General features: G+C 45.8%; 1 protein-coding gene across 6 annotated transcripts; it reads right to left on the bottom strand.

The window, feature by feature from the left end:
* Positions 1 to 1,466: 1,466 nt before the first annotated feature.
* PHOSPHO1 (phosphoethanolamine/phosphocholine phosphatase 1) lies at positions 1,467 to 13,170 on the bottom strand. Of its 6 annotated transcripts, none has more exons than XM_043536751.1 (4): positions 12,264 to 12,613; positions 10,700 to 10,928; positions 3,720 to 3,839; positions 1,467 to 2,545 (listed from the first exon to the last, which is right to left on the bottom strand). In XM_043536751.1, the coding sequence occupies exons 3-4, from the start codon at positions 3,762 to 3,764 to the stop codon at positions 1,784 to 1,786; spliced, it is 807 nt and encodes a 268-aa protein (XP_043392686.1). In that variant the 5' UTR covers positions 3,765 to 3,839; positions 10,700 to 10,928; positions 12,264 to 12,613; the 3' UTR covers positions 1,467 to 1,783. The 6 variants fall into 6 exon arrangements, with proteins under 6 accessions (XP_043392686.1, XP_037742598.1, XP_037742602.1 ...); XM_037886670.2 differs by lacking the exons at positions 10,700 to 10,928; positions 12,264 to 12,613 and adding exons at positions 8,079 to 8,184; positions 8,291 to 9,082; XM_037886674.2 differs by lacking the exons at positions 10,700 to 10,928; positions 12,264 to 12,613 and adding an exon at positions 13,028 to 13,170.
* Between the last annotated feature and the right edge of the window lie 5,461 nt (positions 13,171 to 18,631).

Below are 18,631 nucleotides of genomic sequence, written 5' to 3'. Positions count from 1 at the left end.
GACCTGACCGGTGATTAGTCTATGGCACAAGGAGAGCTTGGTTTATTCTGCTACTTGCTGCTCCATGTGCACCAGAAGCAGCCCGTAGCTTGGGAGAAATAGCTCTCCTGGGTGCTGTCCACCAGGCATCTCAAAATTGCCTTTCAGGAGCTGCTTCAAAGCACAGCTGCAGCACTGCCGTTCAGACAGGGCAGTGGTTAGGCTAGGTTTTAAACTAGTTCAATAAACAGACTTTGGGATCCAGTATGGACATGGGCTATTGAGCACAGGCAGCTGATGAGTAGGAGCTTCGGCTTTGGAAATCAGCTGTGTGTGTAAAAGCATTTGAGGAGGGATGCTCACTTTCATGCTTAAAATAACAGAGAAAGATGTTTAAGTTACTATGGAGAAATTTCTGCCCTGGGGGAGAAAATGAAAGCAAAATGGAAGCAAAGTGTAAGGACTTGGCCCTGACATCAGGACATCCAGGAATGGTAATCCAAATTAACTAAAGGTGCAAGTTAAAAGTAGATTAGTTAAACTGCATAAAACCCCTGTGTGGGCACTCTGATTCAGAATTAAGGTGGCCTTGCTTCACTTCAGTTTAATTCACGTTTGAATTAAGCTACACCAAATTAACGCCACTTTAGTTCAGAATGAGAGTGTCCACGCTGGGGTGTAATGGGATTTTAACTACTCCACTTTACTTTCCTGAGTATGCTTGTGCAAACAAGCCTCAGAAATCCAGATTCAGTGGAATGTTTTAAATGCAAACTAGTTATATTTTGGTGGGGGACAGGGCTTTCCAGCTACATATCACACACTGCCCCCTACATCTCATTATTCCACAGCCCTTTCCTACTGTGATCTGCTCAGAGGGGACAGGGCTGGGGAACTGGAGCCTTGGGGGATTTTCAAAGGTCAAAATGACAGTGATGTGCCTAATTCCCATTGGCACTTGTGGAAAATCTCACTCTTGCTTGCTTAGAAATGTGCTTCAGTGAACCACCCGTAATTGGAAACCTAAATCAACAGAGTCCTCCTAACCCCACACCTGAATCTGGTACCGCACCCATGTCTTCTTGTTGTAGCAGCCTTCCTGGAACAAGGGGATATGGGCAGGGTGGCTCTATGAATAGAAGCTGCCCCTGATTAGACTAGATGATCATAATGGTCCCTTCTGACCTAAATATCTATGTATCTATGAATCTATGATTAGGCTTCCACCTGCCTCCTGGACAGAGACGAGCCCTGACAGGGATTCTCAGGAGGTCAGTTTCAAGTCACCTGATGTGGTGGGGAGGAACAGAGGGGTCATGCACGGGGTGATGACGTAGGTGGACCCCAGCTGCTGTGATCAAGTTACAGATTCGGAGACCTCTGCCCTGGGGCTAGCGGGAGCATGGGCACTTCGTAGCCGCATGAGAACTAGTTTGTTTTTGTTTCTTTACAAAAATAAAAGAATCATTTGAAAAAAGAATTCAAGGTGAAGGTAAAAATAAAGATCTCGGACGAACACCCACTCTCCTGAACGGGTGTACAACCTGCATAGAGAACACCTTGTCTCCAGATTGGGAGGAGGGGGGAGAAAAGGGGACCCAGAGAATGTGCTTTTTAAAAGAAAAAAAAAGTAGGGGGCGGGGGAAGAAATCCAGAAGTTCAAAGAGTCCAACTCTGCAAAGCTAGAAATGGAGTCACATCAGCCACTGGGTATGAAGATGCTCCTGAACCTCCCACTTTCCTGCACACTGCCCCCAAGCTGCCTCAAGGGCAGCAGGAGTCTCTTCCGAACCATCAGTCCCTCTCAGCATTTCCCCTTGAGGAGCTCCTGCAGATAGCGGCAAACTTCTACAGCCGAATCCCAGGGAACCACACTGGCCTGGAAGGCTCTGGGTTGCTTTTTCTCCATCTCCTGGGTCATCTGGTGCATGGGGTAGCCCTTCCGCGGGAAAGCAATATCTGTCGAAGTCAAAGCCACGGAAGGGCAGAAGTCATTGGCCCCGTCCCCGACGTAGAAAATGCTCTCAAATTCGGCTCCCTCCTGGGCCCGCTCCATCAGGTACTCAGTGAGGATTTTGCGCTTACACATGTTTGCGGGGCACTGGTGGCACTTGTGAGTGTGATAGGGCCCCAAGGTGAGGTAGCCCCTCTTGTCAAACCCAGAGGGGTTGCTAAAGATTTTGCGGAAGAGGGAGTAGACACCGGCGGCTCTCAAAGTGCACTCGATGCCAAACATGTTGGCGTCGGAGAGGAGGATGATCTCAAACTGGTCTTGGTTCTTGGAGAGGAACTGGAAGAGCTCTGGCATCCCAGGAGACAGCGGGATGTTCTCATAGACCGTTTTGTAGTTCAGCATCTTGACCCCTTGGTCTCCCAGGTACTCGAAGACGCGCTGCATGTACTCGTTGTAGAAGCCATCCCGGAAGGTCTGGCGGATGTGCTCTGGAAGCGCCTGGCCCGGAGCGGCCCTGATGACGGAATCATCGCTGTTCTCATTGATGATGGTCTCATCAAAGTCAAAGGCTAGGAGGTATTTTGGAGGCTTGGGGGCAGCCATGCTGACGCCCTGTGAGTTGAATCAATGAGATATGTCAGTTACTCAAGACGGGAGAACTCTTTACCCCAGACACCCTGGTGGTGTTAACGGAATCAATCTGACATGGGTTGAGAGCGATCAACGTAATGCTATTTAGGTAAAACAGGGCCGTCTCTCCCTCTCTCCGTGTATTTTTCTATCCTAGCTGGGGACCTAATCTGTTCCTTGAATATCCTAACCCTGACCTGAAGAGGCTTACACGCCCTGTAAAGAGATCATTTTGTCACTCTTAATCCTGGACTTCCCTGCTCTCAAGACGTGCCGAGCTGCGTACTGGACTCCCTCTCACAAGAGGGTCTAGTTAACCCTAGGGCGGCACTTTTGACTCCACAAACCTGCAGCTGCGTCATCTGTGTGTATCTGCCTCTCAATAAGTCCCAGTCACTGTGCTGGGTTTACATGCAGAACAGTACGTGTGGAGGTTGCCCCTTAGAGCTGCCAGATTTGCAGACTCACCCAGGCCTCCGAAAGCCAGAAAGCTAGACTCTTGGGCATCGTCCTGCCACCGAGAGGTTCTGCAGGTTGAATTCTGTTCCCACATGCAACTTTCCTCACCTTCAAGTTCTGGGTCTGATTCACCCCCCAAGTCATTCCATTGACACCAGACATGGGCAGTGGTAACATGGGCAGTGGCCCTCATGTCTTCAGTTACCCAGGTGCAGCCCCCAGTGCCTCAAAAGAAGAGGGCCCAAGCATAAGGGAGCACAGCGTCCAGCCCTGCCATTTGAATGTAGCGAACAGAATTTTGCTGTGGCACATGAGACAGGACAGGACAGAATGCAGCTCAGTGTCCCAGAGCCACATTTTCTCTGCAGGGCTAAGTTTAGGTACTGAAATGGCAGAACTGCGCTTGCTTGGAACCCCCTGACTTAAAACGGGACTCTGCAGGGGTGTGAGACTCTGACCATGTGGAGAGAGACAGGCAAGCTCGGGGCCTTATTTCTGTCACCAGAAGCCAGCAGCTGTGACTCTGAATATGCACAGGGTGAGTCGATCAGCTGAGCCAGCTTTGCAGCCACTTTTCAGGGCAGGATTGCGCACCAGTGACGGGGCACCTTTATTAAAACAGCTGCTTCATAAGCTGGAGAGGGAGGAGGAGACAGCCCTGTGCAAAGAGATCAGAACGTTGGAGAATTGCACTAACCTTAAAAAGGCATCGCAGCCCAACACCCTCAAAGCACCCGTTCATTTTAAGGACATCACTCGCCAAACACCGCTTTTCCTGCTGCTACAGTTTAAGGCTCCCTTTGTGCTGGTCACATCACTGCAAACCACAAGGGTAATTTGGTTAACAACCACTTTGTAGGCCCCCTTGCACTTCAGGGTACTGTGTCAAAAGTCACAACAGATTGCTCCAGTTCCAAAGGAAATAATCTCCCCTCCCTGTCCCGGATGGAACATGCTGGCCTCCAGCACCAAGAACTATAACAGTTATTGTGCAGGGGAAGGGCTGAGTAGGCAGGGAGAGATTGTTTAACGCAGCCGATCCCTCTTAACCCCTTCAGATGCTAAGGGCTTGTCTACACTGCCTGGCATAGGTACTCCAGAATAGCTTTCCCAAGTGGGAACACTCTTCCCAAATAAAAGTGACTTTATTCTGTAATAATTACTGTGCTCACAAGAACAACAAGTATCGGGGTAGCCGTGTTAGTCTGTATCCACAAAAACAACTAGAAATTACTGTGTTCACAAGAGAGTCACTTTTATTCTGGAAGAGTGCGTCCACATGAGCTATTCCAGGATAGCTATTGGAGAACAGTTATTCTGGAAGAGCTATGCTGGTCCATTTCCCCATGTAGACAAGCCCCTTAAGCAAAGTGAAAACCTAGGGGAGCATAAAATGCACTGGGCTGTGCACTTACTCTTCCTGGGTTCTGCTGACCCCTTGTGGCCGGTAACTGTAAAAACTGGGCTCTATAAACAGTCAAACCTGCTGGTAATTTTCTGCTGTGCTGAGCACCTGCAGCTCCTATTGGAGTCTAAAGTATAAATGGGTGCTCAGTGCTCCTGGGAAATCAGGCAGCTGTTAGCCAAGGGACCGTTCTGGGGGAAGTGGGCATTTGTTGCTCAGGAATTCTGATTTGATGGGGAGTGAGACTTCAATCAAATTTCGTTGGCATCCTGATCCAACTTTTTTTTTTTTTTGGTGGCCTCAAAATCATTTCTTTTAAGTCTGTTTTGTTCTAAATCCAGTTTCAGAGATGATTTTGGCCAGAAATTGTACTAGGAAGAGTTTTTGCCCTGAACCCTTGTGTTGAACTAATTGCTGCTACTAGAATAAACAACACAAGTTATTTGAACACGTGAAGGTATTTTTAAGTGTAAAGGGACATGGACAACTAAAGTTAGGCTCTAAATTGAAAAGTTGTTAAAATGAGCTTTCCTTGAATCTAGAAACCAAAGTCGTCTTTTCACTTTTAAAAAGATAGCCATTGAAAACATGGCAAGCATTCCTGCACCCAAATATTGCTGCACTAAGAACTTGAAAATGAAACTGACTATAAGCAAAAGTGAAACTGACCTCGTTGATTTTCATTGTCCAAGTAGAGAGAAATGCAAAAAGTAAACAGTACAAACATGAAAAGAGTCATTTGGATTTTTAGAAATTCTTTTCTTCTTAACAATGATTTAATACTAGTGGGTAGCAGAGGTGAGGAAATGTTTGTTTACATCTGATTAAGTGGACAATGTCCCTTTAAAATAGCTTCTATGCATGTTCAGCAGTTATAGGCTATGCTATTTTATACCAACTTTCCATTCACAAAATTCTAACCAGTGTGAGTCTCTGGAGAGCCAGGGCCAAGAATTTAATGGTGAGGAAATAATTTCAGTCTAAGCCCAAAGAAGGTGTTAAGATATCAGTGTGAAAGCGGCAATGAAAAGGTGTTGGAAGGGACGTTAATATGTCTCCATAGAAAAGAGTTACTAGTTAAGCTACACCTAAGGGAAAATGGGTCAATCCACACAGATGTGGGAAGCAAACCCGTGTTTTGAAAAGCTCTGCAGGGGCCCAATATTTCTGTTTACATTCACATGGGTAAGGGCTGACAGATCAGACCCTCAGATTCTTTAAAGCTAAGCATGTCAGATTACACATGGACATTTAAACTCAAGAAAAATAATTACAGTAAATAAGCAGGGTTTTTTTTAAGTCACACTTTGGTGCCTTTCACCGGAAGATCTCAAACACCATGCACACAGTTGCCTCCTTTGAGTTAAGTGTTCTTACACAGCAGAAAAATCCTGGTTCAGCAATAAGTGAAAACAATTGAGTCAGTTAATTTCTATTCTTCATCCCATCCATGAACAATAGTTCTGAGGTCTGCAACAGTGTGAGCCAAAGAGATCACACATCGTGATTGTCTGCTTGTCCACAGAGGAGTTCTTGGAAAGGTGGTTGCTTCTCGGGAGATAAGATTTTCCTCTTGGACTTCCAACTTTATCTTTCCCTTAAATGTGTTATTTTCTGTGGAACAACTTTTGAAATTTGTGGCCACCATGGGGAGAATTCTAGCTACTTCTGATGAAGGCTGCACCATCCAAACATATGTAACAATATACATATCAACCTCATGTCCATGAAGGTAAAACAGTGCGCTGAGGTCAATAAATGTTGATACTCACTGCAGTGTCACCCCTCCCCCATTTTTACATAGGGGCAAGTGAATCATGGACACATTTAGGCTGAAGTTTTCAAAGTGCCTAAAGGAGTCAAGTGTCCAAATTCCATTGAGTTTCAATGAGATTGGGTGCCTAAGAGAGGCAAGCATCTTTGAAAATCCCAATCTAAATGACTTGACCAGGACCATATAGGGAGTTGGTGGCAGACCCAAGAACAAATCTCCTGCAGAAGTCCTGGCTCCAGGTTCTCCTCTGTAACCACTAGCCCACGCTCCCTCACCCCACAGCTTCATCAGAGAAGCTAGACTGAGAATACATATTCCTAGCAGGATGTGTCAAGGTGCAGGGTTAGGATCACGTGGGAATAGAACAGACACAACATGGGGCCGGGGAAAGCGATGGCGGCACCTACAAATGCTGTAGAAAATGGTGAAGGCAGGTCATACCTGTGCAGTTAACTTGGACACTTGGTGCCATACCATCGTTTTCGTAAACAGCAACTGTCATAAACAACGCATTAAATTTCCCCTCCAAGCACTAGCAAGGAGACGTCTCTCAGAAATCCCCTGTACTGTGATTAATAGAACCCAGTGTGGGTCTTTTTGGGTGAGGAGAGGGAAGGTAAAGGAACACAATCTAATCTCTTAAAATTAGCAGCAGTGTGGCCTAATGGATAGGAACACTGGACTGAAACCTGGATTCTATTCTTGGCTTAGCCACTGGCCTACAGGATGATATTGAGCCTCAGTTTCCCCATCTGATGATACTTCTCCTCTTCTGTAAAATTTTCCAATTAAAAGTGCTAATTTTTATTATTAACCCAGAGGTTGTGAACATCTTGCCATTCTCATATTGCTAAATGGGCTAGGTCCTGGCTAGCGTGAGAGGGAGGGGAATGGTACGGAACAGGGGTTCATGTTATGGAAGGTTTGAGAACCACTGACTCAGCCAGTTTAGCAATGAATTAAGATCACGTCTGGTAAAATCCATGTCAAAAGTTGGCTCAGTCTGTGAGCAGGAGGGGAGACCAGAGAAGAGAAAAACACTGTTTAACAGGAGTCTCTCTTCTCTCTGTCCTGAATTACCCCATCTAGTAAAGCAATGAGCATGTGTAATGTCCGGTGGGTGAATCAGCAATGCCACATGTACAAAGCATGCGTACATGGACACGAGCCATTGGTTTTGGATTTGCTAGGGGTTAACCACAGAGAGAGAGAGAGCGCGAGCGAGCTGTCTACAACCATCATCTTCCTTCACAACAGACTCAGGGCTTGAACCAAAGGTTAGTCTTCCTCCTTGCGCCCCACCCCTACTTCTTTGAAGCCAGATGTTGGTTTGGCTGGAATCAAACAGGCCCACGTAGCACCAGCTGCTGGCACTTATTGGTCACACACAATAATACTGTGGTCAGTGTTAAAACAGAAGGGAAATGAGGGCCTATGAACTCACAGTCAGCACACTACTTAGTTTTTTAGGCTGGCATTTCATAAGAACCCTGCTATGCACTGGCACTGCAACTTTTATCAAAAGGCTCTCAAGTGGGTATTACCCCTGTAAGGAAATTGACGCACAGAGAGATGAAGTGACTTGCCTAAGGACACACAAAAGTCAGTGGCCAAAGCTGGGGATAGACTCCAGGTCTCTGGACTCCCTGATCCTGTATACTAGCCATTATACCACATTGTCCCCCATTTTGCTGGTCAACACCCCAACAACAGCCTTGAAGGCAGGCTGGATTGCTGTTAAAGAACTTGTGGGTTTTCAAAACTTTTCACAACTGTTGTCAGCTTTCCCTCAAGAACTTTCTGCTTCGTGGCTGGGCCAAGCATGGAACCTTGGGTAACACTCTCGCCAGAACTATTTATATATTGCAATGACTCACCTAAGGGCTGCTTCCTGGGTGGGTGTTCTTCTACCTTCTGTAAAAAAAAAAGTAGTCCCTCCAAAATAAAATAAAAGTGGCCGTACTTCCTAACATTATTCAAAGCCTGAATGTTGAAACAGAAAATAGAACAGAAGTTTGCTTATTAATTGCGTGAAATACTGTTTTTTGGAAAAGGTTTAAAACAAAATTAAATTTGGGGCAAGGCTCACGGTGCAAAGTGGGGCAGCCATGGAAGGAAGGGTCAGGAGGAATCTGTCTCATGGAGAGGAACTGGTCATTGGGGGAGGGGGCAGATGGAGCTTCTCCCCATGGTCCCTCACCATTTTTCACCCTGGAGTAAAGAGAGGAACATACAGTACCTCCAAGCCTTCCTACAGGATCCTCCTGCATTCACTGGGGGGAAGAAAGGGCTAGCAATACTCCTCCCCTTGACTATCTCAACTGCAGTGCATTCTGGGGAAACCTTGTGCCCTCCTGTCATTCTTGTTAACCGAGGGCCTAATCCTGTAAAGAGGTAGACATGTGAACCCTGGGAGTCGTAGGAGCAGTCCCTCACCCGCGTAAGCCTTTACAGGATCCGGCCCATAACTAATAAAAATCACATGAAGTCGAGCCTGCATAGGATTTACGCATGTGCCTACGACTTTGTGGGATGAGCCATTTATTTCCAGAATCTAGAATCACTGAACTTTGGAATCATCTCAGGCCATATAAATTTCCCAAGGAAGAAATAAATTAAATAAATAAATATACAGACCATTAAACGTTAAGTGCAATTGTTTTCCAGGACTCAGTCACACTGTCCCTGTGCTATCTATTCTCAACTCGCTTTGGTCACATCATGTAAAAAAAAAGATTCTAAGACTAAACAAAACTCTGTTTCTCCTGAATGCTTGAAACAATGGGGGAGCTTTCGGGTCCTAAGGGGCCACAGGATCCAGGGGCGGATCCTGTGGTCCCTTGGGATCTGAAAGCTTTCCCATTGGCGCCAATAGGAATTTTTTGGCTGCCCCAGGAATTCAGGGATGAGGCTCTTGCCAATTAAACTTGCTCTCAACTCTTGCTCTTTCTCTGCCCAGCTTGGGTGTGGCCCAGCTCCAGACAGGGATGAAATTAGAGACACAAGGTGGGGGAGGTAATGTTTTATTGGACCAACTTCTGTTGTTGAGAAAGACAAGGTTTGGAGCTTACACAGAGCTCTTCTTCAGATCTGGGAAGAAATGTTATTTGAGTACCTTCAGAATTCAGGAAGGAGTGGGATGGGGGCGAGGGAGGTTAAAAATTCCCTTCTGCTATCCCCTGTGTGTGTCTCAGGAGCTCTCTTGAGAAGATGGTTTGACACATTTTCTCTTCCTAGTTTTGATAGTATTACCCTTACAAAAGTACTGTTCTGTGGTTCTAGGGTCATATTTTAAAAAGGTATTTAGATGCCCAACTCCCACTGAAATCAATCATCGTTCCAAACTAGTCATCAATCTGTCCTCAAACCTACTTCCTCAGGTATCCCCCACAAAATCAAAATCGAGACAGAGAGAAGCAGAAGACTACTTATTGTTGCCCCGAATGCAGGCAACTGAAAAACCATACGTCCTCCTCAGCCCGTTGTCAATTACACTAATATTTTTACATGCTAGAGGACTCCAAAGGTGACCGGAGAGCCTGTTTGCCTCACTGGATACTGTTGCTTTTCAATTTATGGGTGACAAGCACAGAGGCTTAGGAACAAGATTTTCAAAAACAGGAGCCTAGAATTAGGTACCTAACAGTGGAATTAGGGTTGGATTTTCAAAGGTGCCTATGTGACTTCGGAGTACAAATCGCACTGAAAGTCAACACATGTGCCTTGTGCTCTTAAGATGTCTCAGTGCTTTTGCAAATCCTACCCACAGAAGGGTAAGGAACTAGTCTGATTTTGAAAATTGCCAACACCCACCAGCTTAACTTCAGAGGCTGTTGGGTGTTCAGCACTTTTGGACATCGGGGTAACATTTTCAAAAGCATCTAAGTAACCCAACATCAGTGGGTCTTGGGTGCTTTTGAAAATTTTACCCTAGCCTGCTTATTTAGGAGCCTACATAAAGAATTAGGAGCCTAAGATTTTAGGCTTCGGACCAAATGATTATAGTTTGTTTTACTTTGGCTCTTTAAGAAACTGAACACCATGACCCAAGCTATCTGGGAACTGAATTCCCACCCGCCCAGATGAACAACAAAAAACTGACACAAAAACCAAAAATTCAACCCCCCAGATCTGGATAGTTTGTGACACTACCAGAGGGTTAAACAGATTTGTGGAAAGCTCTAGGTCAATGCATTATCAGGGTTACATTTTTAAGATGCCCCACAGAAAATTAATCATCAAAATATTACATTAAGCTCAGTGGCTTTTGCAACAAACATTGAGGCTGCGTGCTTGATTTAGTAATAGATCTAAAAGTGCCTATTTCTCCAGTTTTGGTGTCATGTGCTAGATGCCTCACAGGGAAATGGAGGCATATGTCAAGTTGGCTCAATTTTGAGTGGCATGTTGCTTGCCCTTCAGAGGCAGCACTATCTGTAAAGCTACTTTAAAACATGGTCTTTCCAGTTTGTAATATGTAGCAAAGTTATTGCCTTACTTTTTGATTTTGACATTGTGAGTTTTCTTTTGGTGCTTCATTTTTAGGGGAGGGATTTTAATTTACAGAGGATTCAGTTTAGTAGGGAGCTTTCACTGTTGCGTTCACTGTTGATCTCTCTTTTAAATATTCAGTACAGTTCAAACTATCTATTCCACACGCACACAAAATCAGGCCAGATGGCAGCTGGTTTGTGGGAGTCCCACAGAAATGCCTGACCCAGAAAAACCTGGAGAAGAACAAACAAGAGGGAGGGGGAAGGGAAGCAGGGAGTTAAATAAATAAAACTTTGTATAGCAAAGTCTGTATTTGTATTATATACTCCATAAACCTGTGGGACACCCTACTAGGGAAAGAGGATCGCCTAGGAGCTATATTTAAGGAGTCTGGAATAGAGTATTTTTGGACACATCTCAGTCCAATGCTGTTCCTGTCCTCTCCCTACCCCAGGCTGAGGGATGAATAGGCATAGTTTGGCGGTACAGTGTTACTCATCTGAGGCAGATGGCAATGGGAAGAGGCAAAGAAAGCAAAGGAGAACAGGATCAGGCATCAGAAAGGGTATTCTGGAGTGCATGTGTGTGCAGGGGAGGGTAATGGGGTAGAATGGGACTTTGGAGCAGTGAGTGTAAAGATAAAAGGTACCCGGAAAGGAGCAGGAATGGGATATTAGGGACATCAGAGAAGTCCAGACCAGGGCTGAGCCAGAGAGGGTGTCAGAACCCTGTACACATGGATTGGGTGCAATGAATGCAGCATTTGCAGCCCCTCCCCACAGAAAGTACTAGGGTCCTTCCTGGACTGGGACCTAGTTCATCAGCGTATTGACAACAGCTAAACGCTTTTCTCCAATACCAACTACTGGATCATTGTTCCTGGACCCCCACGCTCCATCCTGGTATTGGTCCAACTCACAACCCATTGCTCCTAGGCACCAAGACCCCTTCTGGTACCAGTGCCAACTCCTGGTCCACGCTTCCAGGATCCCTCCCCCCATCTCCACCCTCAAAAAAACCCGCAAAAACCTTTGGTTTCAGAGTAGCAGCTGTGTTAGTCTGTATCCGCAAAAAGAAAAGGAGGACTTGTAGCACCTTAGAGACTAACCAATTTATTTGAACATAAGCCTTTGTGAGCTACAGCTCACTTCATCGGCTGTAGCTCACGAAAGCTTACGCTCAAATAAATCTGTTAGTCTCTAAGGTGCCAAAAAAACTTCTGTTACCAGTGCTACCTCCAGGCCCTCTGCTTCTGGGTACGCCTCACCCCTCCGATACATGACTGGCACCAGTACCACCTCCTGGCCCATTGCCCCCTCCACATCTACGGTGCCAGTCCCAGCTCTTGGTCCATTTTGCCCCCGGACACACCCCCCCCCTTCTGAGCACCCACTGTCTCATTAATGCCTCTTGGCCCAGTGTCCTTCTAGTACAAATATCACCTCTTTGGCCCATTTTTCATGGTCCCCGGGGAGCCCATGACACGGACACCAGCACCGTCCCCCCCCAGCCCTTTGCCCTCGGCCGTTTCTGACCTCCCTGGCACTGCCACCAGGCTGCAGACTCACGTGCGACCCGCTGGGGCTCCTTCCCCGGACGCATGTCTCCGGGCTCCCCGGCGCCGGCCCGGTTCGGCCCCGTTCTGGGCGGCAGAGGGAGGCTGCGGCTGTCCACGGCAAAACGTTCTTCCCTTCTCCCCGCCCCGCTCGGGAGCCTTGCTCCGCTTCGGGTGGCTCAACGGGAAGCCCAGCGCCGGGCCTCCCACTGGGACAGGGCGGGTTTGTCCTCGCCCGGGGGCGGCTCGGCCCGGTCTCCCACCCCGACCCGGATCTCCGGGCTCCCGCCGCCCCGCGAGCCTCGGCCCCTTTAAAGGGAGGGAAACTGAGCCCGGCGCGGCTCCCGGGGACAGCCGCAGTCCCCGCACGTCACAAGCGGGCCAGCCAATGGCAGCCGCGCCGGCGCAGATCAAAGGGGAAGGGGAGACCGCCGCAGAGCAAGAGCATCCAAGCCCCCCCCCTTCCGCCCCCCCCCCCAGAGTCCGGGTCTCTGCAGCTCTGGCCCCCCCTGCACCAGCCACCCCGCTGCCCCGGCGCAGGGATGCCAGCGAGCCCCGCAACCGGGCTGCCACTCACGCACGCGAACACGGGTGGGCCACGCTGAAGGGGGGCGGGGGCCCCCCCCCAAAGAGAGAGGCCTCCCGCACAGGGCCCCCCCCAAATGCCTGCCCGCCTGCAAAGGAGCCGGGAGCCTTAACAAAAGGCAGCTAAACGACCGGAGCGTTTTGCACGGGGTTCTGCATGGTCCCCCACCTGGCTTCTGCATGGTCCCCCACCTGGCTTCATTCGTTCTGAATTGAAGGTCAGTGCAATTACAGCTGGGAACCCGTAGGCTGGAGGCTGTCCTTGAACCGGTCCCCACTGCAGCTCTGAAAAGGTCTGGAAACATCTGGCTTGCAGATAGGCAAGGCTGCCCACTTAGACCGGGCAGGGCTTTCCCTAAAATGCTAACAGAAAGAAAGAAAATAAATAAGCAAGCCTAAACCCAGAGCCTGCAGGAAGTGAAGAAAGCGACCTTAGCCTTTTTAACCAGCCTGGGAGGTGATGTGAACTGGGAAAAGGAAAGAAGCCAAATTGGGTAAGAAATACATTTACTTAAAACTCTTTTGCCATCAGAAACACAGATGTGACCCTTGGTACGGTAGCGCTCTAGTAAGAGATTTGTACACCTCTTGCGTCCCATCTATTTCTGTAAGCTTTAAATATAAAAGAGTCCAAAGATCTAAGTCAAAACCCTACAACATAGCTCCCTACAAGATAGCCAAAGATAAATGATAGAAGTCAGCGTGCTTCACTGTACGTATTTCTTCCCCACAATTCATCTCTCTTTTTTTGGGTTCAATTTTAACTTAAAACGCCCAGTGAAAAAATTGGAGACCAAAAGAACACAAATACGCTCTTTTTGGCTAAACAAGTTGCCCACAACTGGGCAATGGTCTGGTATTAATGGCTAATTTTAGATCTCAACTCTGCCACAGAACAGGGGATTACAGAGAACTCTTCCAAATCAGTCTTCTACAACTGAAGACACATTAAACAAGTTTGTCCACACCCTAAAATATGATCAACAACGCTTTAGGCGGTGCCCTAAGTATCATCTTTGGTTTTGCAGAACTTTCTAATTTGTACCATGGGCTTCAAAGATAAAAGAGAAGCTTGTTCTAAAATTTGAAGGCATGGGGAGAGAGGGAGGGAGTGGTCAGAGCAACATGACATTAAAAACCAAATAGGAGAAGGTTACAGAAGTATTTTTCTTTTCTTTTAAACCAACCTTCCAAAAATGAAAGGATCAGACCAAAATCCAAAAGGATCCCCCCAAACAGCACAACTCCCTGGACCCTGAACCCTACGTTTTGATGGTGTCACTGTATTAGACAGCATACATTACACAGAGTGGTTCTGAATTAAGCTCGATCCCCCTACACTTTCAAACCTTGCCTTGGACGTCTACACTGAGCAAAATTTCCCACTTTTGGTAACAGGGGTTCAAGGTCCCCAGGTGGGAGCCACATCAGGAGCCCTCTGGCAGCCAGGCTGCTGGAGTTTTGAGCACCGCCTTGATCTGACCCTGCTGTTAGCAAAGGTTAGGTGGCACAGTACTTAAAATGCTGGTGGTAGTTGATCCACACTAAAATTTCCAGCGTTGCTACCACTACTGGTAGTTACCATCATTGGCTGGTGTTGCCGACAATGGAACTAATGAAGACAAGTCCACTGACTCCCTTCTACACTCAACCTCCCTTACACTTAAGTGTAAAGGAGTCTAATTAGCATGCCAAGGAGTCAGAAGGATGTGTAAGCTAAAGTAGTCCACCCCTACTTGACTTAAACCCATCTCTTGGTCTCTTTTCTTGCTATACTCCTATTTGCTAGCCCCTCAGATTGAGTTACACCATCCTGAACTCTCACACACACACAGATACACACACCACCTAAATTTTGTTTATGTGGGTGGGAGTCTAAGGACCAGATTCACTACTGCGCTACATCCCCCTGCTAGTGGATAGCCCCAGTGCAGGTGGCCAGTGCCTCATCTCCACAGAAGCTTCCAGCGCAGGGGGCATTCCAGGAGATCAAAGGAAGGGAGGGCCATACTCCAGGGTAGTCGTGTTTCCCAGAGATTTCCCACTGCTGCAAACCCCTAGAGAGCAAGTGATGACAGCTTTATCCTGCATTGAACTAATCCCTGGAAACCCCAGAATAGATGAGATGCAATCCATCTCATCTGTCCCTGTGCGAACACAAGAATTCCCTGTAATGGTGTAACATCTTGGGTGCAAAGAGCCAAACTACACAAATTTACATTTACTTCTCTTTGAACTTTGGTCACTGTTCTGAACTTGTGAGAGCTTGTGTGTAGTCTTAACAACTCAGCTACAAGCCCAGAAACATTCAGGCATGCAAGTTCCTTCCAGCTGTTTTTCGCTAACTCTTGATCATATTTTCAAGTGGTAAAAACCAAGGCAGCTTTAAAGCCTGAATTGGTTCAGTGGCCTACAAGAAATGAGTCTGGCGCCTCAGCCCAAGTGTCCAACACAACTGGCATTATTAATTGGCTCTGATGTTCTCTCGGGAGAGGGCCCCAAAAGCGGAACTAGTTCTAGAGGCAGGTGTTCTCTACAGCACGGACCTAAGGTACACTGACAGGAAAATCAACTGCAGCTACACTCACATTGTATCAGCCTTTTTCCAGTACAAAATTCCCATTGCCAATGTTTCTTTTACTATCGTCAGTGATTTGGCATCTGCATAAAATGTGTATGTTCTTATGCTCCAGTGGCTAGGGCACTGGACTGGCTAGCTGATCTATTCTACAGCCAGTTTTTCCATTGACTTACTGTGTGACCTGGAGCATCTCTCCTCTGTGCTTCAGTTTCCCCATCAGTAACACCCTACCCACTTCTGTAAAGCACTTTGAAATCTAGGGATAAAAAGTGCTATATAAAAGCTAAGTGTTAGTCAACTGATGTAATGCTACAGTTAGATTTTCAAAGGTTCCTTGGCTGGGAAGTAGCATCATGGTGTGCTGGGTTATTGAAAAGGACTACCTGCTGCTGACTTACGTTGCACACCAAATGCAATTAGTATTGGGCTAATAAGCATTTCATTAAGAAGGGGAGAGAAAGAAAAGGGCAAAAATGATTAAAGAACTCGGAGCCAGGGACATGTGTTGCTAACTGAGCAGTGGTGGAAAGGCAGTTTGAAGACTATGGCCTACACACTTAAAGTGTAGATCCCCAAGAGCAACTACAGAAGCTGCTGGCTAAGAGTCTCAAGGCAAAAGCCACACAGTGTATAAGAATAGTAGTGAAGAAAGCATGTAACATAAGGCTATAATTCCATCAAGGGTTTATACAATAAAAAGAAGCTGTAATGGATTGTTAAGGGAATGCCAAGTTATGATTACGCAGCCATACATAAAATAGGCAACAGGAAAGGGGCCACTTATCAGCTGGCAGAGGTTTCAGCTGTGGTGGTACATATGTACACGCAGCAGTACAGGTCAGCCCTGGCTAGCCAGTTTAGCCACCCTCACAGCAGTATGGTGATGAAAAAAGACTAATAAAGCTCATTCTCAGCAATGGCAGTTCACACTGTAAAATAAGACCATGCATTTCTACATTTAATCAGATAGCCGACTTCTTGTGCATGCAAGTAAAGTCAATCTTGTTCTGTAGTTCTATCCTATCAATTCAAAACTAGGAATCACCCCTCCCTCTCTCTTTTGTCAGTTCCCCATAGCTCCCACAGGGTAGCACACAGATACTGTTGTGATGGATGCTATAAAAAGTCTAAGCAAGACAGACAGGTAAACTACATACTTATCAGGATCCAGCAAGCACTGGTTGTAGATACCGCTAGAAAACCCAAGAACAGCACGCGCAGGAATTGGATTCAGTCTGTGCAATTCACAAGTGGTCAGACAATCCTGCTATCAGAACAGCTGCCATGAAAACGGATGCAGCGTCACAGAAATTGAATTGTGGTGCTTTACACTGATTAAGAAAATTAGGTTACATGTGACATTAGCATCCCCAAAGGTAGAACTGTAAGCATTAATTTAGGAAGCAATGAAAGTTTAGTGGGATTAGTATGTGATAATTATTTTGAGAGAACAAAGTCCAAACAGTAGAGCTCTACTAAACCAGTATGTTCCTTCACCCAGGGGTTCTACAACATCAACACCAAAGCAATGTGTATCCTCATTTTGTCTCCTTAGTTTGCTTGTTTTAGGGTCAGCAGCAGGTATGGATCAACTCCACCCACTACCGTCTTCTATCTATCGCTCCAGAACTTATTCCTACCGCTTGCTCTCTCTCCTCCAGTTCAAAAGTGGATCCCACATCTTAATCCCGTTGGATGCTTTCCCCAATCACTAGGACTTGGGAGAAACCATGAAGTACAATGGTAATAGCAAATGAGGAGCTAATGCAACTCACGTTAGGTCAGTCAGTCTCCACAGTTAAACCAGCCTAAATCACACTCTCCATGGCGATCCAATGTTCATTTCACTAGAGATGGGGAGGGCAATCAACCAAGGATGTCTGTACTCCGATTATACAGAGATTAAACCAGAGATTTGTACTCGCTTTCCCAACAGTATCTACAGATTTAGAATCCAAAGTTTGTAGTGCAATCCCACTAAATCACTTGGAGTTTACATACGGAGGAATTTTGATTGCACCTGTATTCAGAAAATGAGGGAGTTTTAATTTTAAACTTTAAAATAATTTAAAACGCTAACAAGCATTGGAATACATACTAGATACCTGCAGTGGAACTGGACCTAAGGTTTCTATCCAGCTAGAATTACTTACATTCCACATAACTGCTTTTAAATGGATTACATTCCATTTATACAAATCACTTGTATATAAATGTGGAAGGTCACAATTAGTACATATGATTGCATACTACATCATTTGCGACTGTTTAGTCTGCTGAGCCCAGGAAAATATCCAGAAATCGTCCAACATTTCTTTGAATGTGTACTTATTGATATAAAGCCATTGTGTTTACTTGACAGATTACACAAATTATATATCACAAGATATAACTATTATTTGAACATGTAATCAACTATTTATTTCAACCAGTACACATTCAAATACAGGGTATATACACAATATATTTTTATTAAGAATGGTCTGTAATGAAGTACTTGGTATCAATGGCTACCTGCTCACATGTATATCTCAGAGCTGCACATTGCAGAATGTACTTTGCATGCAGAGTATAGTATTTTTTAAACACTTCGTTTACTTCTATATCAAATTTCTTTGAACATGTCAAAAGGCGCAGAGGACTAACTATGATAAGTCATACAAATCATGCTTAAAATCAAGGTGAATAAATATACACGAAGCTGTATGAGTGTGCAAGACGTAAAGAGTTATATTCTGTAACATAAAAAGGTCCAACAAATATATCCGACTTTCCATACAACTTCACAATTATGAGCAGTTTCAGCTCCAGTAGGTATTTTCCTTCAGATGCTGTAATCACCCCAAAACAAGAAGATTTATACATGCTTATTTCTAAAACAAAAAGTCAACTTTAATTATAGGGTTACTGGCATATTATAATATACAGTCCCTTTCTTTCTTGGTGATTGTATCATTTTCAGTTACAAATTTGCAACTAAAGTGGTCAGATAAATAGGCTTCTTCAGTAGCCACACTGAAGATGCCCTCTTATATTGCCAAGGCATCCAGCAATATAAACAGTCCAGACAGAACAGGAAGTATAGGATAACATACCTAATTTAAATCACAAGGCCCACGTAACGAGATAGAAGAGTTATAAAAACTGGAATTTGACCAGGACACAGTAACTCATATCATATGAAAACTGCCATAGGATCTTTATGGCTACAAATG

This window comes from Chelonia mydas, chromosome 27 (assembly GCF_015237465.2).
Source record: "Chelonia mydas isolate rCheMyd1 chromosome 27, rCheMyd1.pri.v2, whole genome shotgun sequence".
Classification (NCBI taxonomy): Eukaryota; Metazoa; Chordata; order Testudines; family Cheloniidae; genus Chelonia; species Chelonia mydas.
The sequence above is the reverse complement of the archived record's forward strand: the minus strand, read 5'-3'. Positions and strand labels throughout refer to the sequence as shown.